Source organism: Lithobates pipiens, unplaced genomic scaffold (assembly GCF_037356315.1).
Source record: "Lithobates pipiens isolate NorthernLeopardFrog02 unplaced genomic scaffold, aLitPip1_a1.2 Scaffold_10, whole genome shotgun sequence".
Classification (NCBI taxonomy): domain Eukaryota; kingdom Metazoa; phylum Chordata; class Amphibia; order Anura; family Ranidae; genus Lithobates; species Lithobates pipiens.
Window position 1 is genome coordinate 34,444,976 of NW_027507686.1, and position 27,272 is coordinate 34,472,247.

At 47.1% G+C, this 27,272-nt stretch overlaps 1 protein-coding gene across 1 annotated transcript; it reads left to right on the plus strand.

Annotated features, from left to right (window-relative positions):
* Positions 1–41: 41 nt before the first annotated feature.
* CFAP263 (cilia and flagella associated protein 263) lies at positions 42–26,580 on the plus strand. Its single transcript, XM_077453731.1, has 9 exons — positions 42–275; positions 10,190–10,316; positions 11,472–11,636; positions 11,773–11,931; positions 13,710–13,790; positions 22,409–22,564; positions 22,724–22,831; positions 26,093–26,248; positions 26,425–26,580. Exons 1-9 carry the CDS (start codon positions 157–159, stop codon positions 26,482–26,484), a joined length of 1,131 nt encoding a protein of 376 aa, XP_077309857.1. The 5' UTR covers positions 42–156; the 3' UTR covers positions 26,485–26,580.
* The last annotated feature ends 692 nt before the right edge of the window (positions 26,581–27,272 follow it).

The window sequence follows — 27,272 nt, forward strand, 5'->3', positions numbered from 1 at the left end:
AGCGCCCCTGCCGGAATGGAGGAGGAACTGTCAGAAATCACTGAATATTGCACAGTGCCTCTACCGGCTAGGAGGAGGAACTGCACCCTCCTACATTACCGTGACTATAGATCGTTGCCTGGGTGATGGCGCGGCGTGGTGACGTCCTGGGTTGCCATGGTAATGATGGCGGAGCAGGACGCGGAGAGTGTGCGGACCGAGTCTCAGGGCGGAGAGGAGCCATATGTGGCCGAGTTCAGCAGGGAACAGCTGCTGGAGGTGACCCGGCTTGTCAGGTGAGCCCGGATCTGTGCTGGGGTGGAGGTGACCCGAGAACATTAATGTTATCATGGGGAGGGGAGGTATTATAGGAGAAAAACATGTGATTAATGGGGGAGGAGAAAGAACACAGCCCCACCCTCTTGGCATATATTGATGTGGGCGGGACAGGACCAATTTGCTGCATCTCGGGGTGAAAGGTCCCAGTAGTGCTGGTGTGATGGCACATTCGGCTACCCATTACATTTTGCTACCCTCTTAAATGCGTTCCAACACTGTTGTAAGACACCGACTCGCTCATCACACTTCCGGCACGGCCTCGATTCGCTCGGCATAATAATAGTCTAACTCTATGTCCACTTGGATGGTGGGGCTTAAACCTGGACTCAGGGGCATGGCCACAAAATTCTGCGCAAGCGCATATCGCCACAGTGTTGAAACGCATATGGCGGCGTCGCGCATGCGCAGTACAGCGCGTAGCCAAATGTGATGGATCGCCATATGTGACGAAACACCGGCAGTGACACCATGATTGGGGGACATCTGTCAGATCATTACACCAAACCAGCTAATCATTTCCTTCCTGGACTTATCTCCAATCAGTGTAGAGGGTCCAGCCCCTAGGCCCTGTCCGTGGCTGCTCTCCACCAATCTTTGCATTCTCTCCCTTCTGGTGAATTGGAGCTCCTCCCCTGCTGGTCCCATCGGCCATCTTCTTCTTTATATAAAGATCTAAGTGTCAGGAGCCCAACTGGTCATCTTTAGGGGTCTTGTAGGACATGATTGGTCAATGTACAGCTGAGAGGTTCCTTCTTTCCCAATGGACACATCGCCCCTCCCCTGAAGAGCCTCCTCAGACGATGAACACAACAAGTATGGGGGAAGAAGGGCAGTTCAACATTTTTCCAGTGTTAAGACAACTTCCCCCTCCCTGGGAGGCAAATTCTGGCACCCAGCATGCCCCTTGTTGGGGATGTCACAAGGGGGCGGTGTCCCCTGTTGATGTCATCAAGTGACTCCGCTCTTAGCTATTTAATAAATGTCAGATGGAGGAGCAGGCAGATGGCAGAAGCCATTGATGAGACCAGAGTGTTTTTTTTTTCTTTTATAGGGCCGGCGGTGCTGCGGGCATCATGGTTGACGATGGAGCTACACCGAGAATTGTCAAAAACTTGTGTAGTGTCTTGATTAAATTTTTACACATTTTTTGGTTAATGGGTACCCCATACTCTTTCACATGGGGGGGGGGGGATCTTTGGGTCCCCTTGTTAAAGGGATATATATATATATATATATATATATATATATATATATATATCCACTGCATACAGTTTAGCTATATCTGACTGCAAGCTGTTTCTGGTGTACTTTTTCTAATATACTTCTGGCAGGCAGGTCATTCAGTTAGCTGCAGTGTATTTAATATATATATATATATATATATATATATATATATATATATATACAGACAGTCTTGTGTGTGAGTGTGTGTGTATATATATATATATATATATATATATATATATATATATATATATATTCCACTGTTTCCCCATACACCCATAGTTGTTATTACACTTCTGTTGGTATACACAGTACTGTGCTACTGTGCACCCCTAGTGCAGTTGCTACTACTTTTCTGGTGGTGTACACAGTACACAATACATACAGTACACCCATAGTTGTTATTACACTTCTGTTGGTGTAAACAGTACCGTGCACCCCTAGTGCACTTGCTACTACTTATCTGGTGGTGTACACAATACATACAGTACACCCATAGTTGTTATTCCAGTTCTGTTGGTGTACACAGTACTGTGCACCCCTAGTGCACTTGATACTACTTTTATGGTGGAGTACACAGTACACAATGCAGTGTAGTGTGGTTTTGCTAAACAAAATTTACAGCATGTCCTGAAGGCCACCAAGGAGAGGCAGACGCTCACAGGCCATTAAAAGAGGGCAAGCAGGCTCTGTGTCTACAGTCAACAGTGCTGGTCAGCTACATGGTGCATCCTCAGCACCTGGCAGTGGGGTGCGCTTGTCCTTTTTTTCTGCAGCTGGCCGTGTTATTGAGCCACAACATGCAGAAGAGTTGGTGAAATGGATAACAAAGCCCTCCTCATCCTCTGTCACCCAGGCCCAGAGTAGTTTGCCTGCCAATGCAGCTGCTAAAGCAACCTATTCCACTGGCTCCATGTCAAAAGTCACTCCTTTTCTCTAGCCCCACCATCATGCACTGAGGAGTCCCCCAAACTATACAACAGTTTCAGGAACATGCTGCAGGAGAATGCGCAGCGATTTGAAGTACCCAGGTTGAGGAAGGGAGTAGCATGAGCCTAGAGAGAGGAGGTGCCCAAGAAGGTCAAGAAACTGGCAGTCATGTTCCCCTAGCTGCATCATACTGCCAAGTTTGTCTAGTGACGAGGAGGGAGAGGATGATGAGGTCACTTAGTCTACGTGGGTGCCTGATAGAAGAGAGGAGGAGGAGGCACATCTCCAACGAGGCAGGATGCCATCCAGGGGGCAACTTAAGAGCAGCCACCCTATTGCATCATACCACAGAGCTAAACAGGTTTTGAAAAGTTCTTTGGTATGGGCCTTTTTTGACAAGTGTGCAGCAGATCGCACCATTGCTGTTTGCAACGTGTCTGATGCGCATCAAGCGTGGCCAAAACAGCAGCCGCTTGGGCACCTCATGCTTGACCAGACATATGACGACCTCCCATGCAGTCCGTTGACAACAGCACTTAAAAGACCCACATCAAAGAACAGGGCGGACCTCTCCTTGCTCCTCATCAGCTGGGATCTCCAACCCCACTATACCTCCAGTCCTCTCAGAAACCTGCACTGAGAGGAATGAAGATATAGAAATAGGTGTCCCAAGTACTTGCAATCAATCTGCTAGCGGTACACCAACATCGGATTTTATCAGGCATATCTGCCCCAGTTGCTAAACCGTTGAAAGAAATTCGGTCCCAGCCATCCACATGCTCAACATCTGAATGCTAGCTTGGCCAAATTGCTAGCACTGCAACTGCTGCCTTTTCAGCTGGTAGACTCTGCCCCCTTTGGTGAATTTGTGGAATGTGCAGTACCTCAGTGGCAGGTTCCCAAACGCCATTTCTTTTCACGGAAGGCCATTCCGAATCTTTACCAGCATTTGGAAGGCAATGTCTTGGCCTTGTTGGACAGGGCGGTCAGCAGTAAGGTGCATATTACTGCTGACTTATGGTCCAGCAGGCATGGACAGGGACGTTACCTTTCTTTCACGGTGCACTGGGTAACTCTGCTGGCAGCTGGGAAGGATGCAGGACAGGGTTCAGTATTGTTGGAGCTTGTTCCGCCACCATGCCTCCAAAATGCTAGTGGTAAATCTGCCACAGCTCTCTCCTCCACCCCCTCCTCTTCTTGTTCCTCTATGGCTTCTTCCTCTACAGATTTCTCCTCTGAACCAGCGATGCTCCGTAGGCATTTAAGGGGCTATGCAAGCACTCAGGCAAAAAGATGCCATGCAGTGCTTGAGTTGGTCTGCTTAGGGGACATGAGCCACACTGGGGCAGAGATTCTGTCAGCTCTGCAGGGGCAGGCTCAGAGGTGGTTGATGCCACGCCAGCTTCAGCCAGGAATGGTTGTATGCGACAATGGCACCGACTTCTCTCTGCTCTCCGACAGGGACACTTAACCCATGTTCCCTGTTTGGCTCATATCCTGAATGTGGTGGTGCAGCAGTTCTTGAGCAGGTACCCTGGCTTACAGGATCTCCTGAGGCAGGCCAGGAAAGTCAGTGGTCATTTCCACAGGTCATATAATGCCAGTGCTTGGCTGGCCTTTTCAAAGAGAATGCAACCTGCCCAAGAACTGCCTCATTTGTGACATGTCCACCAGGTGGAACTCAACGTTGGCAATGCTGTAGTGGCTGCACAAGCAGCAGAGGGCCATCAATGAGTATGTTTGAGTATGGCACCAGGACAGGGTCAGGGGGAGCTTGTTTTTTTTTCGGAACACCAGTGGCTACTGATCAAGGATGCATGCACTGTCCTGTCACCATTTGAGGAGGCCACGAGGATGGTGACAGTGCATGCATCACTGATACTGTCCCTCTTGTCTTCCTGTTGGAGCACATGCTTTGTGGAATAATGGACAGGGCACTTGAGGCAGAACAGCGGGAGGAAGAGGAGGACTTCCTTACCTCTCAAGGCCCCCTTTATCCAGATACTAGTATTCCTGCAGGCCCGACGATCACACAGGAAGAAGAGGAGGAGGATTGTGTCAACATGAAGGTGGAGGATAACACTCAGCATCAGCAGCAGTCTTCAAGGGATCGTTTGCAGTCCCCAGAAACCTATGGAGTTGTACGTGGCTGGGAGGAAGTGGTTGAGAACCATATGATACTTAGTGACCCAGAGGACTCAGGATCGAATGCCTCTGCAAACTTACGCTGCATGGCCTCCCTGATCCTGCAAAGCCTGCGAAAGGACCCTAGGATTCGTGGTATCAAGGACAGTGATCATTACTGGCTGGCAACCCTTCTTGATCCACGTTACAAGCGTAAGGTTGCAGAACTTCTCCAGCCTTCACAGAGGATGAAACATCTTTGGGAGGCCTTGCAGAAAGGTTTGTGCAATGCGTTTCCAGAGCCTGGGAGGTTACATTTTCCTGGTGCTGGACAACGTGTTGCTGAGGCTTCGTTCAGTCACAGAAAGAGTGGTGGAAAAGGTGGCCGGCTGACCGATGCCTTCAGACAATTCTTCAGTCCTCAGCATCACCAGTGTCTGAATTACATGGTGCAGGAATATCTAGGGGCAAGATCAGACTTGGAGACCTTTCCACTAGAGCATCTACTGGGTTACTGGGTTTTGAGGATGGACCACTGGCCAGCGCTTGCTCAATATGCAATTGAACTACTGGCCTGTCCTGCATCCAGCCTTCTTTCTGAACGCACATTCAGTGCTGCTGGAGGCTTTGTAACCGATCACAGAGTGTGTCTGTCCACAGACTCTGTTGATCGTCTCACATTCATAAAAATGAATCAGTCTTGGATCACCAGTTACCAAGCACCTGATGCTGATGTAACCGATTGATTTTTCTATGGATGTGGGATCCCTTGAAGACTGCATATGCTGAGTGACTATCTTATTCCTCCTCATTCTTCATGATGATAGCTTCTAGGAAGATTTTCGGTTCAGGGCACCACCACCACTGCCTAAGGCTCAATTTTTGTGCCCCTGTTTAACAGGGGCATGCAATTACAATTTTTGATCTAAAATTTCACAGCAGGGCCTGTTCCTGTGCTCAACAAAAGTATCTGTGAGGCTTTACAGTGTTGTTCCACCACTGCCTAAGGCCCAATTTTTATGCCTCTGTTTAACAGGGGAGCGTAATTACAATTTTTGATCTAATTTTTCACAGCAGGGCCTGTTCCTGCGCTCAACAAAAGTATCTGTGAGGCTTTACAGTGTTGTGCCACCACCACCGCCTAAGGCCCAATTTTTATGCCCTTGTTTAACAGGGGCACGTAATTACAATTTTTAATCTAATATTTCACAGCAGGGCCCATTCCAGTGCCCGCCAAGAGTACGAGTGAGGGCTTACAGTGCTCTGGTACCACCAACAACTAACCCAATTTTCCACAGAGTGTATAGGGCAGGCCGTATAATATATACAGGCGGTCCCCTATTTTCAAACATCCGACTTACAAACAACTCCTACTTAGAAAAACGGAGGGAGACAACAGGAAGTGAGAGGAAATCTACCCCTAGGAAGGGAAATTCTCTCTTGTAAGCCCTTGTACACATGGTCGGACATTCTGACGGAAAATGTCCGATCGGACCGTGTTGTCGGATAATCCGACCGTGTGTGGGCTCCATTGGACTGTTTCCGTCGGAATATCCGACCAACAAAGTTTTAGAGCTGGGCTGTAAAATTTTCCAACAACATGATCCGATCGGACTTTGTCCAATCGTTTGTAGAGAATTCCGATCGGACAAAGTGCCACGCATGCTCAGATCAAATTCCTAGACCAAAGCTATTGGCTACTATCCTGAACGTAGTCCCGTCGTAACGAAATAACGTCATCACGTTCTGAATGATCGGATTTTCCGACAACTTTGTCCAACCGTGTGTATGCAACACCAGTTTTGGACAAAATCCGATGGATTTGGTTGTCGGAATGTCCGACCGTGTGTACAAGGGCTAAAGCCGCGTACACACGTAGCCATCTGTCCGACGTACTTAGTCTGGCGGACTTCCCGCCAGACTGTCCGTCGGACTTTCCGAACGGGCTACTTGCCCACACACGGCACTTTTTCAGCGGACTAATACGGCGTACTAAGTCCGCCATACTATCCGCCCTACTTTTGAAATTAATGGACTCGCCCACACACGCGGAGGAAAGTCCGCTCATTTCGAGCACGTCTCCAGGTAGGCGGGGCCCGCGAAGGAGACGTCGCTGGCCCCGCCGCCTGGTTTGGACTTAAAGGGAACCCCAATGCCGAAAAAAAAATCGGCGTGGGGGTCCCCCCCAGGTCCACATCAGACCCTTGTCCAAGCACGCTACCCGGCCAGGAAAGGGGGGGGACGAGCGAGCGCCCCCCCCCTCCTGAGTCGTACCAGGCCGCGTGCCCTCAACATGGGGGGTGCCTTGGGGAAGGGGGGCCGCGCGGCCCCCCCACCCCAAAGCACCTTGTCCCCATGTTGATGAGGAAAAGGGCCTCTTCCCGACAACCCTGGCCGTTGGTTGTCGGGGTCTGCGGGCGGGGGGCTTATCGGAATCCGGGAGCCCCCTTTAATAAGGGGGCCCCGGATACCGGCCCCCCACCCTATGTGAATGAGTATGGGGTACAATGTACCCCTACCCATTCACCTGTGAAAAAAAGTACAAAAAAAACACAACACAGGGTTAAAATATTTTATTGCACAGCTCCGGGGGTCATCCGTCTTCGGGGGTTTTCTCGCCGGACTCCTCCGCTATCTTCTTGTAGCTCTTTTGCTAGCGGAGGAGCCCGGCTTTCTTCCTCGCCGCCGGCCTCTTCTTCCGACTTCGGGGGTCTTGTCCCCCGGTCTTCTGTCGCCGCCGCCGCCGCCTTCCTTTCTTCTGTTCTTGTCTTCTTCTTCTTCAGATGTTGCCTCGCCGAGTCCTCCGCTCACAATGACGGGGAGCGGGCACGCAGCGACTTATATAGGGACAAGGGGCGGGGTCTTCGGTGGATGTCACATGGGTGGATGTCACATCGTGACCCCGCCCCCTTACGATGTCACAGTCCCGGAGGATGCTGGGACTGTCGCCATGTGACATCAACCCATGTGACATCCACCCATGTGACATCCACCGAAGACCCCGCCCCTTGTCCCTATATAAGTCGCCGCGTGCCCGCTCCCCGTCATTGTGAGCGGAGGACTCGGCGAAGCAACATCTGAAGAAGAAGAAGAAGACAAGAACAGAATAACGGAAGGCGGCGGTGGCGGCAGCGACAGAAGACCGGGCCACTGCCTGTAAAAGAGCTAGAAGAAGGCGCGGTGGCCCGGCAGAAGAACCAAAGAGGGGGACAAGACCCCCGAAGTCAGAAGAAGAGGCCGGCGGTGAGGAAGAAAGCCGGGCTCCTCCGCTAGCAAAAAAACTACAAGAAGATAGTGGAGGAGTCCGGCGAGAAGACCCCCGAAGACGGAAGACCCCCGGAGCTGTGCAATAAACTATTTTAATCCTGTGTTGTGTTTTTTTTGTACTTTTTTTCACAGGTGAATGGGTAGGGGTACATTGTACCCCATACTCATTCACATAGGGTGGGGGGCCGGTATCCGGGGCCCCCTTATTAAAGGGGGCTCCCGGATTCCGATAAGCCCCCCGCCCGCAGACCCCGACAACCAACGGCCAGGGTTGTCGGGAAGAGGCCCTTGTCCTCATCAACATGAGGACAAGGTGCTTTGGGGTGGGGGGGCCGCGCGGCCCCCCTTCCCCAAGGCACCCCCCATGTTGAGGGCACGCGGCCTGGTACGGCTCAGGAGGGGGGGCGCTCGCTCGCCCCTACTTTCCTGGCCGGCCGGGTAGCGTGCTCGGACAAGGGTCTGTTGTGGACTTGGGGGGAACCCCCACGCCGTTTTTTTTCGGCGTTGGGGTTCCCCTTTAAGTCCATACGAGGTGACGGTGCCAGCGGCGTCTCCTTTGCGGGCCCGGCTTACCTGCAGACCCGCATGAAATGAGCGGACTTTTCTCCGCGCGGGAAAAGTCCGCTCATTTCAAAAGTACGGCGGGCTGGCATACACACGGCCGGAATGTCCGCCGAAATGCGAGTCCGGCGGGAAGATTGGAGTGCAACACTGCCTTCTAAGTCCGCCGTACTTTCGGGTCAAAAAAGTATGCCGGAGGCTACACACGGGGGGATTGTCTGGCGGACTTGAGTTTGCCGGACTTTTCCACCCGCTTGTTTGATCGTGTATATGCGGCATAAGAGTTAATATGGGAAAAAGGTGTCTCCACTGATGCTTTATCACCAATCCTTGTTTCCCTAATAACCCAAAAATTTCTAAATCCAATTGTCATTGGGACAGAAAGTGAGGTGAAATCTTCTGAACAGGGGCACAGACAGCAAAACAAATGTTACAGGGGTGATGATAAACCTTTAAAAGCTTAAAAATAGATTTTTTAGCTGGAGCTACACTTACAAAATGTACCTGTTCCAAATTACAAACAGATTCAACTTAAGAACAAACCTACAGTCCCTATCTTGCTTGTAACCCAGGGACTGCCTGTATACTGCTGCTGTTCAGAGTCAGAGTATATAGGACCTGGTATATCCATACCTGACCCACAGGGCCTGGTAATGGGCTGGGAGGGGGGGGGGGGGGGGGGACATTACATTACAGCCGCAAGCAGTTTTAAATTACTTTTATTCCTTTAGAAATGTTTTGTGCAGGGACTGTTCTAAAGACAGGAAAAATGTGCCCCTTTCAGGCATACTATAGTCCCCCCCCCCCCCCCCCCCACCATGATATTTAAAGGAATATTTCACTTTTATTGTTTCACTTCGAGCATTATTAAAATCACTGCTCCTGAAAAAACGTCCACTTATAAAACTTTTTTTTGCATTGATACATATCCCCTGGGGCAGGATCCGGGTCACTTTTTGTGACAATAACTTGCATATTAGCCTTTAAAATGAGCACTTTAGATTTTTCATGTTCGAGTCCCATTGATTTTAACGGTGTTGACATGTTCACACAAATTTTTTGCTTTTCGGATGTTCTTCCGCAAACCAAACTGGGGGGGGGGGTGGTTAGGGGGGGGTGTTCGGCTCAACACTAATCAAAAATGAGTCCTTCCTGAATTCCAGGGCTCTTCTTGTCTTCATTCTTGAGATATCACCAGGTTGTTCTCTTATCAAATAATTATGGTGTCCTCCAGGTCCATCCAAGCCTCCACACCCTTCTTTGCCTCCATGACAGTCATTGTGATCCTCGGCTCAGACAGGATTTCGTCTCCCATGGAAGTGTCTGCACACCCTACCAGGAGCTTGCCTCCATTTTTGCCTGCAGCCTCCTAGGTGTGTTCAGGGACAAACTGCAGAATTATCTCCTGGGACCTCCTGCACCTTTATAGCCACCACCAATGTGTGTCCTGCAGGATTCTCATGTTTGGTCATTTCCTGTGCATAGAGATGTCTGCAAAATATAAAATTGTGTCAGAACTTACTGTCATCTTTCTTTACTGCCTGACCTTCATGGCAGCACCAAACTCCCTGATGATAATGTCCAGAGGTAGTACAGGGAGATCCTTCACTTTGGACTGGGTCATCTGGGACAAGGAAGAAAAGAAGAATTAAGGAAAGAATTAATAAAATGTCACAGTTTTCCATTTCAGCCTTTAACAACGCTTTTCTAAAATTGTCACATACATTGAAATATCTGATGGTTGTAACCATGGTTCCTCTTCCAGCGATGCCTTGTCTACACTCAAATCTGAAACGGAGATGTTTGAGAAGTTCTTCAAGCGGCTGGACCCCAAGGACCTGTCACCGGTGGCAGTCTCTGAGGTCGGAGTATCCACCTTAGACTTTAACCAGGTCAGATGTGAGCACACATGGAGGATTTGAGATGCTATGGGTCTTCAAACTTCCAAAATAAAAGGCCAGTTTATTGTCCTTCATACTTTAGGGGGGCCAGACTGTGACCAGTGGGAGTAGAAAATGTCCTGGACCCGTTGGTGTCAGTGAGAGGAATAGCTCCCTATCTTTGGTGTCAGTGGGAGAAACAGTGCCCATCTTGGTGTTTGTGGAAGGAATAGTACCCCATCATCAGTGTCAGTGGGAGGAATAGTGCCCCATCTTTATTGTCAGTGGGATAAGAGTGCCTCATCGCTGGCATCAGTTGGAGGAATAGTACTCCATCATTGACATCAGTTGGAGGTATAGTGCCCCATCGTTGGCATCAGTGAGAGAAATAGTGCTCCGTCGTTGGTGTCAGTGGGAGAAATAGTGCTCCATTGTTGGTGTTAGTGGGAGAAATAGTGCGTCATCATTAACGTCAGTGGGAGGAACAGTGCCCCATCGTTGGCATCAGTGGGAGGAATACTGTCCCATCGTTGGCACTAGCGGGAAGAATAGTGGCCCATTGTTTGCATCAGTGGGAGGAATAATGCCCTATTGTTGGCGTGAAAGGGAGGAAAGGTGCCCCAAAGGTGTGATTGCTGACTAAAGCTTTGGAAGTGTGGAGATCCTTGGTGTGCTGGTGATAAACTTTTCATTCTCAGTGGGAGGAATAGTGCCCATGGGCCAGATAAATGCCAGCAAAGGACCACATTATCTCACCTTGAGACCATAGGTCTAGAATAACTGATATATACAATATCCAGCCTGTACTCACAATTGTCCTCACTAGGTACAATCAAAAACCAAGAACATCCAACCAGAATTTATTTTACTGAAGTCAGACCAGTACAAGATGAGTCCTGATTGCTCTCTATGGGGACTGACCGACACACTGTTCATGAAATAAGTCTGCAGGTCAGTCAGGTGGCGATCTGTATATGTTACTATAGATGTACAGTATGTTGGCTCAGCGTCCTTACCAGCACTCTACAAAACAAGCACATATACAGGAAACACTGGGCATAGTTAGTGCCCTCCCCATAGGAGCAAAAGACCTAGACAAATCAAGTCAATTTGATGGAGGACTTAGGGAAGAGCAACTGCTGGTCCTCATTTAATCTCCTCTGTTAGATGCGAAGCCGGCGCAGGTCAAAGTCTCGCAGTACCATCTCTGAGCGTTTGCTGAGTCTGAGTGTTGATCAGAAGCTGGAGCTGGCGCTACGGGAAATGGAAGATTCCAAAGAGGAGGCGCAGCGTGACGCCGAGATCGCAGATCGGATCCTGCAGAGTTACAAGGTGCATCCTCTCATGTTTTTACATTTTCCTGTCTTCTATATAGATATTTATTATGTGAAGAGCTTCTCTATTCAGCTGTCAGACTCTCTGATGTTGAGTCCAGAAATTACCCAACATCTCTTTTCTGCCTTATTAGGCCACAATGGAGGAAGCTGAGATTCGCAGCACGGAAATTAGGAAAGCCATGTATGAGTTTGAGCGAGACATCGGGAAGGCAGCTATAAGCGGAAAAAAAGGTGGAGGAGTTACCCCAGAAAAGGTTCTTCGCTACGTTGAGGAGAAGACGAGGGCAAGGGTAAGTCTTCCAGCTGGGCCTGGCGGAACATGGCCATGATCAATACTGATCTCCAGAAGTAGTGGACATCTACATGGAGGAAAAGACAAAGGCGAGGATAGGTCTTGCATGTGTATGATACTGTATCATGGTGGGGGTATCACAGCCAGAGCTAAAGGAACCTGGTCATGTTGTCATCAAAACTGATTTCTAGAAGTACAGGTCATCTACATGGAGGATAAAATGTAGGCAAGTGTAAGTCTTCCATGTGTACAAAGCTGTATGATGGTAGGAGTGTCACAGCTAGGGCTGGAGGAACATGGCCATGTTTTCCTCAATACTGATCTCCAGAAGTACTGGATATCAACATGGAGGAAAAGATGAGGGCAAGGGTATGTCTTCCTTGTGTATGATATTGTGTCATGGTGGTGGTATCACAGCCTAGGTTAAAGGAACATGGTCATGTTGTCCTCAAAACTGATTTCTAGAAGAACAGGTCATCTACATAGAAGAAATGGGGGTATAACACCTGGGGCTGGAGGAGTCCAACCATGTTGTCCTCAATAATGATCTCCAGAAGTACTGGACAGCCACATGTACGAAAGCACAGGGGTGAAGGTAAGTCTCCCATATGTACCATATTGTATCATGGTGGCTGTATCACAGCTGGGGCTGAAGGAATGTGGCATGTTGTCTTCAATGCTGATCTCCAGAAGTACAAGACATCTACATGGAGGAAAAAATAAAGGAAAGAGTGATGCCCTGTACAAAGTGATGCCCTGTACACACAATAGGATTTTCCGACAACAAAACCGTGGATTTTTTTCCGAAGGATGTTGGCTCAAACTTGTCTTGCATACACATGGTCACACTAATGTTGTTGGAAAATCCGAACGTCAAGAACGCGGTGACGTACAACACGTATGACGAGCCAAGAAAAATTAAGTTCAATAGCCAGAGAGGCTCTTCTACTTGATTCCGAGCATATGTGGACTTTTGTGCGTCGGAATTGTGTACACACACTCAGAATTTCCGACAACAAGTTTTGTTGTCGGAAAATTGGAGAACCTGCTCTCAAACATTTGTTGCCCGAAATTCCGACAACAAATTTTCTATGGAGCATACACACGGTCGGACTTTCCGACAACAAGCTCACATCCAACATTCATGGTCGGAAAATCCTATTGTGTATACAGGGCCTAAGTCTTGTGTGTGTACAATAAAGTCTAATGGTGGGATATCACACCTGCAGCTGGAGGAACATGATCACATTGTCCTTAATACTGATCTCCCCAATTATTGTACATCTACATGGAGGAAAATATGAGGGCAGGGATAAAGCTGTGTACACTGGGAGTTTTCTTTCCATCACTGCATCCCCCCCCCCCCCCTACACTGATAAGTGCTGCCGCAGCTGATCAAATTCTGCTTTTCTAGCAGGACCGTTTGACGGAAGCCGGTCCAACAATCGGCTCCTGTTTAACAGAGAGGGGTACACGTAGATCAAAATTCCTCCAGCTGCTGCTGTACCGGATGCATTTCGATACATTTATATCCAACTTTAGTTTCTCGTGTGTACAATAATTTATCGCGGTCGAGGAATCACAGCCACGGCTGGAGGAACATGGACATGTTCTCTCCAATGCTGAGCATGGCCTCTTAAATTATGATCCGAGCATTGCAGTTTTCTGCTCAGTGATGTTCTTCAGCTTCTTTCTTGTCTATGGGAGCACATGGAGTGCCGGGATTTGGGCAGAGTGTGACCTTATAGGATCCTATCCCTCTTCTTTCTATGACAGGACAGCTTGGTAGACAAGTTACGACTGAAGAATGCTGCTTTGAAGATCCAGAAAAAGAAGCTGCAGATGCAACTGAAGCAGGTAAGACATTGACACACATTGTAGAGGAAGGCGATATCCATCCCATTCCCTTCCCATGAGTATGATACCCCCAGCAGATATTATATTTAAGCTGATACGCTGGTGGGTTCCTCAGTGGGGGTGTTTCTGGGGAATCTATTTTCTCCACAGCTGTCCTGTTTGGTTTTCATAAAATGGAAAGACAGGAGAAAATGTGGTGGTTGTGTAAACACAAAGTAGATTTAGTATCTAACTACAAAGCACATATACTCATATCACTGGCAGAATCTCTTAGGCCGCGTACACACGGGCGGACTGTTCGTCCAACTTTGTCCGCTGAACAGTGTTTCAGCGGACAGTCCGCTCGTGTGTGGGCTTCAGCGGACAGTTTCAGCGGACAGTCTGACGAACAAAGTTTTTCGGAATTTCCGTAAGACTGTCCGCTGAAACTTGGTTTGAGCGAACAGTCCGCTCGTGTGTAGGCTTGTTCGGCAAACTAAGTCTCGCGCATGCTCAGAAAGAATTTACACGGCGAAGGTTGCATTGCAGTGTATCGGACGCCGAATTTCTCATCCCGTCGTACGTGCCGTTCACGTCATCGCGCAAGTTTTCAGTGGACTGTTCGTTCGTCGTGTGTGGTCAAGTCCGCTCATGCAAATTTTGAACAGACTGTTTGTCAAACTGTTTGACGAACCTAGTTGGGCGGACAGTCCGCCCGTGTGTACGCAGCCTTACATGAAGATATGTGTAGAAGAGATATCAGACCCACCAACCAGCCCTTCACAATTCTGTTGGGTGACGTTGAGCTCTGTAAGCCCATAATGACCTGAAGGCAATCTGATAGACTTCTGCAGATCGGTCAGTTATTTTTCAACTAAATTTCAACTAAATTAGTTACTATTTCATTGAGAGATTCAGATACATCCGAATCTCTGAATAACCAAAAATTTGGCCGAATTTATATTCAGACCGAAACGAATTGCACATGTCTAGTCGAGAATTTATTGCCCCTAGGGTCCAATCAAAGTCTACATTTAAATCTGATCTTGCACAGTTGTACAGGCTCCTTTCCTGGATTGAAATGGCTTACACTGCTTTCACACCGAAAGTGATGGCCGAACGTTTTAGCGGCTGTTTAAGCAGCGCTTTTGCGACACTTTTCAGCAACTAGCAGAGCAAAAGTCGCTGCCGCTTTCAAAGAGCTGCCCATTTGTTCCAAGTGGCAGGGCATTTTTTGAGCACTAAATACAGCGCTCTCAACCCACTCCAAAGATGCTTGCAGGACTTTTCGAAACATCCCACAAGCGCACCACCCCATTTTCAGGCGCTCAGCAGAGGCCATTTCAGGTGCTAAAGTGCCTGAAAACTGCCCCAGTGTGAAGCTGGTCTTACTTTGATTTCACTGCACACTGTGAGCGTCTCACAAAGGGGTTAATTTACTAAAACTGGAGAGTGCAAAATCTGGTGCAGCTCTGTATGGAAACCAATCAGCTCCCAGGTTTCTCTGTGAAAGCTTAACTGAACAATCTGAAGTTTGAGCCTGATTGGCCACCATGCACAGCTGCACTAGATTTTGCATTCTCCATTTTTAGTAAATCAACCCCAATGCGCATTAGAAGCTGATGCAAATCCAATAGAGCCCATTGCATTTTCTGGGTGGGGGACGTCCAGCATCATCTAGTCCAAACTTTCAAAGTAAAGGACCAGTTTACTTTCCTTCAGGCTTTAGGGGGGCTGGACTGTGGCCAGTGGAAGTAGAAATGGCCTAACATCAGTGCTCTTTCATTGGTTTTAATGGGAGGAATAGTGCCTCCTTATTGATATCATTAAGAATAGTGCCTCATGCCGCATACACACGACCGGACTTTTTGACAGCAAAGGTCCGACGGAACGAATCCGTTGGACTATTTGATTGACGGACTTTAGAAATAGAACATATTTTAAATTTTCCCACCGGAACTCCACCGGACCCGGTTCCTAGCGGGAAACCCTTTCGTCTGTATGCTGGTCCGACGGACCAAATACGAAGCGTGGGCAGCTACAGCACCTGCCCGCGACAATAATCCTATAGCGCTGGTTCTCGGCGACAGGGTACAGTACATCTCACGCTGGCTGTAATAGGAATAACACATTTTCCTATCGCAGTGAGCACAAGGGGGAATGCCCCACCAGGGGCATACCAGGCCCTTGGGTCTGGTATGGATTTCAAGGGGATCCCTCCTACGCCGAAAAAACTGCGTGCCCCCCCCCCAAAATCCATACCAGACCCTTATCTGAGCACGCAGCCCGGAAGAAGACCCCCGGAGCTGCCTAATAAACTACTTTAAAAACCTGTGTAGTGTGTTTTTTCTATTGACACTTTTCCCCCAGGTGAATGGGTACCCACAGGGCGCCCCCTTTCCCCAAAGCACCCACCCCCCCATGTTGAAGGCATGCGGCCTGGTACGGCTCAGGAGGGGGGGGGGCACTCACTCGTCTCCACCCCCTTTCCTGAACGGCCGGGCTGCATGCTCGGATAAGGGTCTGGTATGGATTTTGGGGGGACACCAACACCCTTTTTTCGGCATAGGGGGGTTCCCCTTAAAATCCATACCAGGCGATAGGGCTCGCAAGGTGTCAATCTCGCAGATAAAAGCGGCGAGATTGACTTCCTTTTCTAGTCCCATCATAACTCAGCACGTTCAAAATGAAAATGTGTGGGCAAGTCCGTTCATTTGGAAGTCCGCTGGAACTCCTTCGGAACTCCGCCGTGAAGTCCGGCGGACCTAGTCTGACGGAAAGTCCGGTCATGTGTGGGCAAGTCCGTTGGTTTGGAAAGTCCGGCGGAAGTCCGTTAGACCCTAGTCTGCTGGAAAGTCCGGTCGTGTGTACACGGCATCATTGATGGTGTCAGCAGGGGGGATGGTGTTCCATCATTGAAGTCAGTTGGTGGTATAGTGCCCCGAGGGCCAGATAAAGGCAGCCTAAGGGCCACATCCAGCCCCCGGGCCACAGTTTGGAGACCACTGATCTAGTCCTTTCCTACTCAGCCTGACTGTCCCTGGCCCAGCCCTTTCATTCATTAAATATCAGTTCTTCCAATCATGGAGGATCAGAATCACATGTGGGCGTTACCAAGGGGGGATCCGCATGCAAATATAACCTGCCTAGGACTGCCCTCTCCTCCGCATAGACACTCGCCTGCGCACCAACCCATTTTTATATTTGCATAACTCCTCCCAAGAGCCAGCCCACTGCTTTTCATCAGAACTGAGGGATCTTGAGAGGAGTACTGATGTAGGGTGCTGTGACGTCTTCAGGAAGCTATGTACAGCAGCCTGCCCGCCCCTCCCATCCACCATGATCTGCCTGCATTGCATTGGGAAGCACAGAGATCCAGTGATGACATCATTGTATATAAACTCTTGCATATAATTAAAATGGATTTAAAATATTGTCAATATCATGTTGTTGGTGGGACAGGGCAATCAGGGAAGGCAAAGTATAAGATTACACTTCTGATACAGGTTTTGAAGTGGGAGGTGTCATCTGGGTGTAGCCCTTTGAGCCCCTTGCAGGCAGTTTTATACAGTGGGTAAAATAAGTATTGAACACACCACTGTTTTTCTAGGTAAATATATTTCTAAAGGTGCTATGGACATTAAATGTTCACGACATGTCGTTAACAACCCATGCAATCCATACATACAAAGAAACCAAAACAAATAAGTTCAGAAATTAAGTTATTTGTAATAAAATGGAATGACACAGGGAAATAGACGTATTGAACACACAAACTGAAATGTATTTATTATTTGGTACAAAATCCTTTGTTGGTAATGACAGCTTCAAGACTCCTCCTGTGAGCAGAAACTACTCGCTTGCATTGCCGAGGTGTGATTTTGGCCCATTCTTCCACACAGTCTTCAAATCTTGAAGGTTCCGTGGGCCTCTTCTATGTATGGATCAATTACATCAGATATGTCTAAACTTGGCTAGGTTTCTGGTTAGGCATCCTCGGCTCCCAGTGTATGTTTTTGGTGATTTTAACAGTGCACTTGATATCTCACTTGATGTACACAAGAAATACTGCCCTCGGGGCCCCAGAACACATATGGTTTAGCCAAATATATAACAGAACCTGGATTACTATATCTATGGAGATGTAAGTTTCCTCTCAAGGCCCTGTTCTCCTGACCCTCTCTACTCTATCCCGTATAGAGTTTGCATTGGACAATATCATGACCCACTGTTATGACCCTGTGGGTCACTGTTATCAACTGTGGGTATAGAATTTGGTATATGGGCTGGTATGATATTATTATATATATATATTTTTTTTTTTTTTGTGGTTGAACTGGATGGACTTGTGTCTTTTTTTCAACCTGACTAAGTATGTAACCCTGAGGTCTCATATGTGGCCAGGGGCCTATCTGACCACTCTCCAGTGCAACTCAGTTTAAATTTCCCTAAGGTTAGATTACCATCCATTGGAAGCTGAATCCATTTTGGCTTCATCTGTTTACTGACACTGAATATATGCAGGTTCAATCAAAAAAAATTTAGTGGATAATAAGCATTCTGCATTCTGGTGTAGGGTAGGATACCCTGATGGCTTTCATTAGAGGTATGTGCATTAAAGCGATTGCTATGATCAAGACCAAAAGTAGACAATGGGCTAAAGATGCCAGTACATCTGTAGATAGGGCTGAAGAAGAATTTCTGTGAGACCCTACACCTGAGCATGAGAGGAAGTGGATAGATGCACAAAAACTTTACCGCGCTATACATCAACAGCAAGCAGATAACAAGCGTTTCTTTACCTCTCAAACATATTTTGAAGAGGGTGAGAAAACTGGCCATATGCTATCCATGATAGCTAGGTCCCAACAACCTTCCCCGGTCATACACAGATTGGCCGTGTCTCCCACTCAAGTGGTTATGGATTCTCCCTCAATTATGAGGGGGTTCTGTTATGGATACTCCCTCAATTATGAGGGGGTTCTGTGCCTTCTTTCAGGATGTTTATTCCTCAAAGGTCTCTTACCCTGCAGCTGAAGGTGTAACTTATTTTTTCTAGGTCCGTCTGACTTTTGGGAAAAAAAAGTCCGCTGGAGCCCATACACGATCGCAATATCCGACATGGTTGTGTGTATGTGGCATTAGGGTTCTATTTTTAGCTAGAAAACTTATTATTAAAAAATGGCTCTCTGTATCACCTCCTACACATATACGGAATGGGTTACTGCCATAAATGACACTCTTATAAAGGAACAACTGACATACAAACATCGAGGTAGCCCAAGGAAGTTTGAAAAATATCTGGGAAGCTTGGCTAGAGGTTCCTGGTGTAGCCCCCTTACGCTTGGTTCAGAATAAAATTCTCGGTGGCAGGACCTCACGTCTGCTTAACCGTAGAAGTTATTAGTCCAATGGGCAGCGTGTGTGGCCGGAAGGAGTAGTGCAGTAGGGCTCCATGTACAACTTAAACTGAAGTGATGCACTTTATGTGGTGGTATCTTGCTCTGCAGTGGATGATTGTATTGTTTTGTTTTACCCAATGGTTAAAATATAAATACTGTGAACCACAACCCGCTGTTTAGGGGTACGTGGCACTCCTGCCCCGCTCAATGGCCATGTTAAGGGCTGGGAGCAGAGTTGGGAGATGGGATATAAAGACAGAGTGCTTTCACACTGAGGCGATGCGCTGGCAGGATCTTAAAAAAAAAGTCCTGCAAGCAGCACATTTGGAGTGGTGTATACCGCTCCTCCACCACTCCTGCCCATTGATATGAATGGGCACCACTGCCGAAGCGCATGCAATGCGATTTGGCAGCGGTGCTTCATGGGCGCATTTAACCTCTTCCTTGGCCGCTAGCTGGGTTATATGTGCCCCACTAGCAGCCAAATAGCACCGCTAAAATGATGGTAAAGAGCCGCTAAAACTTGCGTTTTACCATCAACGCCTGCCCGCTCCAGTGTGAAAGCAGTTTTCATAAGTGATACAGAAAATTTCTTACACTTAAACATTTATTAAACAAAACAAACCTCCAATCAGTTTACTTGTATGTATGATCTAGATAAAAAAAAAAAAAACTATATATATTAAATAAAAACGGGTAGTCAAAACTTTTGGACAAAAAAAAAAAAAATGGGCTAACTTTACTGTTTTTATTTTATTTTTATTTTTTAAATGGTGTATTTTTTTCCCCAAAAAATGCATTTGAAAGACCTCTGTGCAAATGCTGTGTGACATAAAATATTGCAACAACCGCTATTTTATTCCCTAGGATCTCTGCTAAAAAAATATATATAATTTTTGGGGGGGTCTAAGTGATTTTCTGGCAGAAAATACAGGATTTTTACTTGTAAGCAACAAGTGTCAGAAAAGATTTAGTCTTTAAATGGTTAAACTGAGAACTTCTACACACAGAGTTGACTTCATTCATACAAGTGTAAACATTGTATCATTTAGTTCTTTTCTTTGCAGCCTGCCCAGAGAGGAGGAAAGTGTTGCTATGACGACTCAGGCAACTCACACTGACTTCTATACAGAAGTCATTTCAAAGTCCCGCTGTAGAATCGGCTTTTTAGCAGCACAATCGGCCGATGCCGATTATTTAAAAAACTGCAAATATCGGCCGATATATCGGCCGGCCGATATATGGGTCGACCTCTAATATATACAATGAGAGAGAACGTCTCCATTCCTCAGAGGAACATAAATGACAGAGAGGAACCCCAACGCATTTCAACACTATGAGTCTTCTTTAGGGGGGTTATTTTAAACAATAGGATGGATATAGTAATGTGCCAACTGGAGACCAAATTTATGCAAACACAACTAAGACCTTCCCGGACATCCCAGTGGCCAGGAGGGGGTTAAAGGGACACTGGCTTGATAGATGGAGCCAAACTATATAGATCCAAAGATATAGAAGGCTTAAATATAAGCAGCAAGTTCAAAGGTAATTCCTAAGGATGGAGGAAGGGGCAGCCGAGGAGTGTGTGACACAGGTATTTCAAAAATATGCAAGTGGATAAGGCTGAAATTGTTGTAGAGGTGTCACATGGCAAATGGGAACCCCACTGAATTCACAAGATGCCCCAATTTGGAGACACCAAGGCCGATGTGTTGGATGTACACAATGTGCTGAAAAGTCCCAGGGTGCTCCAAGGTTCAGCGGGCCTCTTTTATGAACTCTAATCTTTTTTTTTTTTTATACTGTTTTTATATGAACTCTGACCTTTAGTTCTTTCCATAGATTTATTGTATTCAAGTCAGGTGATTGGCTGGGCAATTCTAGCAGCATTCTTTTCTGTATTTGAAACCAATTGAGAGTTCCTTTGGCTTTGTGTTTGGGATCATTGTCTTGCTGAAATATCCACCCTCATTTCATCTTCATCATCTTGGTAGATGGCAGCAGATTTTTATCAAGAATATCTTGGTACATTTTTGCATTCATCCTTCCTTCAGTCACATGATGAAGTTTGCCAGTACCGTAGGCTGAAAAGCAGCCCCACACCATGATATTCCCACCTCGAAACTTCACTGTTGGTATGATGTTTTTGGGGTATTTTTGCAGTGCCATTTGACCACCAAACATGGTATGTATTTTGGCATCCAAAGAGTTTTGGTCTCATCTGACCAGACCATTTTCTCCCAGTATTTCACAGGCTTGCTTTTCTTTCAGCAATAGAGTATTGTGTGGTGAGCGTGCATACAGGCCATGGCGGTTGAGTGCATTACTTTTTTTTTTTCTTTGAAACAATTGAACCTGCTAATTCCAGGTCTTTCTAAAGCTCTCCACAAGTGGTCCTTGGCTCTTGGTCAACTCTTCTGATAACTCTTTTCACTCCTCTGTCAGAAATCTTGTCAGGAGCACCTGGTCGTGGCCAGTTTATGGTGAAACGATGTTCTTTCTACTCCTGGATTATGGCCCCAATGGTGCTCATTGGAACACCAGAATGGAATCTGCAGTTTGGAAATTTTTCTGTAACCAATGCCATCAGTATGTTTTGCAACAATAAGGTTGCAAAGGTCTAGAGAGAGCTCTTTGCTTTTACCTATCGCGAGATGTTTCTTGTGTGAACTTGGTAATGAGACATCTTTTTATAAACCATCAATTGAGACTGAACCAGCTTATATTAATTTGAATTTGCACTGACAAGGGACAGGATTGCTTTCTAAATACTGATAAATTTCAGCTAGCGTCTTGGCTTTCAATGCGTTTTTGCACCTCCCTTTCGTTATGTGTTTGATACTTTTTCTATGTGTCATTCCATTATATTACACATATCTTCATTTCTGAATGTATTTGTTTTGGTTTTATGTATGTAAGGATTGCATGGGTTGTTACCAACATGTGGTGAACATTCCATGTCAATAGCAACTTTAGAAATATATTTACTTAGAAAAATGGTGACATGTTCAATACCCGCTGTACTTGAGGCCCGTTGTCTCAGTTTGTTCTTTGTCCATGTGCATTCAGGTGAGCCAAGCTTACAAGCTATATGTCACCGGACAGTATGTGCTCCTGGTGACTTTGGAGTCCGTTCTCTGTAAATGTTCCAAGTCTTGTTGCTCACAGCTTGTTAGATCTGCCAACACCATGTTACAATGCAGAGTCAGCCCTGAGATTGCACATCCTCTCTTTCAGAAGGAAGAGATGGGTGAAGTTCTGAATGAGGTGGATTTCCAGCAGCTGAAGATAGAAAATGCCCAATTTCTGGAGAGAATCGATAAGCGGAATCAGGATCTTCTCCAGTTGAAGCTGAACGCAGGAGAGACATTACAGGTTCTCAACTCCTACAAAGTGAGTGAGTCCTCAGAGGAGATTCAGGGAAGTCACATGATCAGATGGGTCTCTGATGGTCTTGTGTTTCCTGCCAATATGTAAATATCCAGAAAGAAGTCAGTCATACATGGTACATGGGAGGTCTGTTCATCTCCATACTTCTTGTTTTATTTACAGAAGAAGCTTCACCACACCACAACAGAGTCCACTTATCTAAGAAAAGAGATTTCTGCCAGAAACGACATGCTGCAACGGATCGAACAGGAAACACAGCAAGTGGAACAGGTACATCACAGGAAAGCGTGAGCCCTTGTACACTCGGTCGGACATTCCGACAACAAAATCTGTCGGCTTTTGTCCAACGGATTTTGTCCGAAACTGGTGTTGCATACACACGGTCGGACAAAGTTGTCGGAAAATCAGATCGTTCGTGACGTGATGCCGTTAATTCGTTACGATGGGACTACGTTCAGGCTAGTAGCCAATAGCTTTGGTCTAGGAATTTGACCTGAGCATGCGTGGCACTTTGTCCGATCGGAATTCTCTACAAACGATCGGATCATGTTGTCAGAAAATTTTATAGCCCAGCTCTAAAACTTTGTTGGTCGGATATTCCGATGGAAACAGTCCGATGGAGCCCACACACGGTCGGATTATCCGACAACACGGTTCAATCGGACATTTTCTGTCGGAATGTCCGACCGTGTGTACAAGGGCTGAGAGTTCCCACAGTCATTGTGGGTGGAGGAAAGTGTTCTGCTGCCATGAGGTGGAGGGATTGTTCAGGGTCATGATGAATTAGAGGGGCAGCTGTTGGTCTTCAGCTGTGGAATGTTTTGAGTTAAAGTGGTTGTAAACTCAGACATTAAATATGAACAAAGCATATCCCTCTATAGTGTGTACTTGTCTCAATTAAAAGCACTAAGTGTCATTTCTGTCATCTGCTTCGTTCATCTGCTATCAGCATGAATCAATTCTGACAAGTTTTCCTGCTGCCTGGAGAAAAATGGTGACGGGAGGGACCTCCAGCAGATTGACAGACTCTGCTCTGTTCCTGTGTGCTGCGTGAAGGGGGAGGGGGTGTCTCTTCCCTCCAATCAGCTCTCAAAGCTCTCCTCACTGAGCTCTGCAGAGTGTGACTTCAGCAGTCTGCCCCCCTTTTTTCTCAGACCAAGCTTATAAATTCAGCACTCTGAATGGCTGTAGAGAAGACTGCAGGTGGGCAGGTACAACTTATCAAGGAGGATTTGTGGGACAGCAGTTAGTCTTTAGAGACTGTAGATGAACAATGTTCTGGGATGGATTGTAAAAGTTCCCATATCTACAGACATGGGCAGGTGTCACAGTGGATTAAAGGGACAACAGTTTGCCTTCAGAGACTGCAGCTGAAAAATGTTCCTGGTTGGGTTGAAGGAGTAATCATATCTACAGGAATGGGCTGGTGTCATAGTGGATTTAGAGTGTCAGCAGTTGGTCTTCAGACAGGCTTTAGTTGATGGAATGTTCTGAGTTGGGTTATAAAAGTTCTCTTCTAGGCAAGAATGGGCTAGTGCCATAGCAGATTAGAGGGGCAGCAGTTGGTCATCAGGGAGACTTCAGCTGAGGAATGTTCTGTGTTGGGTTATAGAAGTTTGTAACAGATTAGAGGGGTAGCAGTTGGTCATCAGAGAGGTTTCAGTTAAGTAATGTACTGGGTTGGGTTATAGATGCTCTCCTATATGAGGGCACAGGCCAGTGTCAAAGTTGACTATCAGAGAGACTTCAGTTGAGGAATGTTTTAGGCTATAAATGTTCTCCCTTCTGCAGGAATGGGTCAGTGTCACAGTGGATTAGAGGGGCAGCAGCTGGTCATCAGAGAGATTTCAGTTGAGGAATATTCTGGGTTGGGTTTTAGAAGTTTTCACAGTTGCAGGCTGAGCTGTGATATGGTGAAATAGAGGGGCAGCTATTGGTCATCTGTGTAACGCTTACCCCTAATGCAGGTGGTCAGACACTATAGCTAGCGTCTGTGTTCTTCACCTATTGCAGCCCCCTTTCCCATAAGGCACGCAGGGATACTGGTAATTGGTTGACCCCAGGTCTTATACACAATTCTATAGTGCCTGGTGCTCCCAGGTCTTATACACAATTCTATAGTGCCTGACCACCACGCCGGGGTAGGTGCGAACTAAGCAAAGAAAATGGGTACTTGCAGTTGGCAGACAGGCAGTGTGGTTCAATGACAGTCCAGGTACAAGGCAAGCAAGGTTCAGAATATTCAGGGTCAATCCATAGTCAAATGGCAGGCAGAGTTCAGAGAATAGTCGATATCCGATCCGTGGTCATAAACAGGGGAATCCAAACAGCAGAGCGAGACAGACAGAGAGCTTGCACGTATTACACAGGCTATCACAAGCATGAGACTGCAGGCTTGGCTGGCTTAAATTAGGTTTGGTCTCCATCCTAGAGGCCAAATTAATCACCTTTCAGGTGGACAGACAGGCAGGAATGCATCATAGCCAAAACCAGGATGCTGGAATGAGACCAGCAGTAGTCTAAGAACAGGAGCGTTTAGACTTCATTTGAGGAATATTCTGGGTTGGGTTATAAGGCCCCATTCACACCTGAGCATAGCGTTTTTAGGCAGAAAAGCGCACAATTTTGCAGCGTTTTTTACCACGTTTTGCCGCGATTTTGTGCAGAGCAAAAGGTCGTCAATGTAAAAAGAAGAGAAACGCCCAAATCTGCCCGATTCGAGCGACAAAAAAGGGTCCAGAACTTGTTTGAGCTTCAGGCGACTTGGAGTGGAGATGTCAACCATCTCCATTGAGAATAATAGATTTGTTCCCCTCCAGCTTTTTGTAGCTTCAGGCTTCAAGCTACAAAATGCTCAGGTGTGAATGAGGCCTTAAAGTTTCCCTCCTATGCAGGAACAGGCCAGTGTCACAGCGCATTAGAGGGGCAAATGTAGGTTGTCAGCGAGGCTTCAGTTAAAGAAATGTTCTGGAGTTATAAATGTTCTCCTCCATGAAGGAATGGGCCGATGTCACAGTGGATTAGAATGTCAACAGAGGGTCATCAGAGAGGAATGTGTGAGCCCTTGTACACACGGTCGGAGATTCCGACAACTAAATCCGTCGGTAATTCCGACTGATTAATTCCGGAAGAGGTCCGGAAGTGATGTTGCATACACACGGTCGGACTAAGTTGTCGGAAAATCCGATTGTACATAACGTGATGACGTTATTTCGTTACGACTGGACTACGTTCAGGCTAGTAGCCAATAGCTTTGGTCTAGGAATTTGATCTGAGCATGCGTAGCACTTTGTCTGTCGGAGTAGGCTACACATGATCGGAGTATATCGGAGCATTTTGTCGGAAAATTTTACGGGCAAGTCGGAAAAGTTGGTCCGTCAGATATTTTGACGGAAACAGTCAGATGGAGACCACACACAGTCGGAATATCCAACAAAACGGTCCGATAGGACACATTCCATCGGAATCTCTGACTGCGTGTACAAGGGCTGAGGGTTATAGAAGTTTTCATGTCTGTGCTCCTATCCGCAGGAACGAGCCAAGGCTGAAAGTCTGAATAAGAAGCTTAGGAAACAGCTGAGTGACTATCGTGTCCCAGATGTCCTGAACTACGTCCATGAGAAGATGGAACAGGAAGAGCTGGAGAAATGTATCCGAGCATGGGAGAGAAAGGTGGAGATTGCTGAGGTAATTGATGCTGTACTATGGTGAATAGGAGACCTGCCTGTGACCGATAACTCACCAAAACCCGTGTGAGTGATATAATGAGCTTCATATGTCGCTCTGGTGTGTAAGGCCTGAACCTGAGTGGACACGCTATTTCAGATAACAAATACTAAATTGGTCTGTGTCTGATCTTGCAGCTCTCTCTGAAGACGCAGCGCCGGTCCTGGGAGCAGCTGAAGGCAGCCAATGTAATGTAGAGTCGTTTCTGAACTTGCTGGGGATTTGCCGCCTGCTGTTGACCTCCAGCCTGATTGAGGACAAGTTATGATCTAAATAAACGCTTTGCCACACTATGAGTATCCAGTGTGTTCTCCTATAATTATCACTGCTGACTGTGTAAAGTATTGTGATCAATAAACAGAAAGCAATCGTTTTCATCTTACAAAGTGAGCTTAGAGCAGGAGATACACTGTCATAAGATTTCCCTCAGTCGGTGGAGCAGTGCTGTAAACTACGTCAACTGTATAGGTTGCAGGTCCTGCCCTTCTCTGTCCCTGGAGGAATGTATTTTTTCCTTAAAGCGGAACTTCACTCAAAATGTGGCACTTTGGGGGGTGGGCCAGGTTCCTGATTTTGACAAGTACCCGCTACCACCTTCACTTCGATCACCTAGGCGATCTCCCTCCTCGCAGTCTTCTGGGACACGCCACAGGTCCCAGAAGACTGTGGGACCATTCACAATGCGTAGCAGGCACCTGGCTGTGAAGCTGCAAGCTGTCACCGCTGGGTGCCCAGAGATAAGATGCCGGAACCAGGAACCTGAAGACTAGTGAAGAACTAGCCTGGGTGAGGATCAGGGCCGGACTTACCATTGGGCTTGACTGGGCTCAAGCCCATGGGCCCCGCCCAATAGGGGGCCCCGCAGGCCCTGCCTAGATACATAGCCGAGTGTACTCGGCTTGGCTCCGCTCATAGTCATGCCCGGTCCCACCCTATGATGGACATAACACAGGGACTGCGCGTGACTGTGAGCCGAGACAAGTAA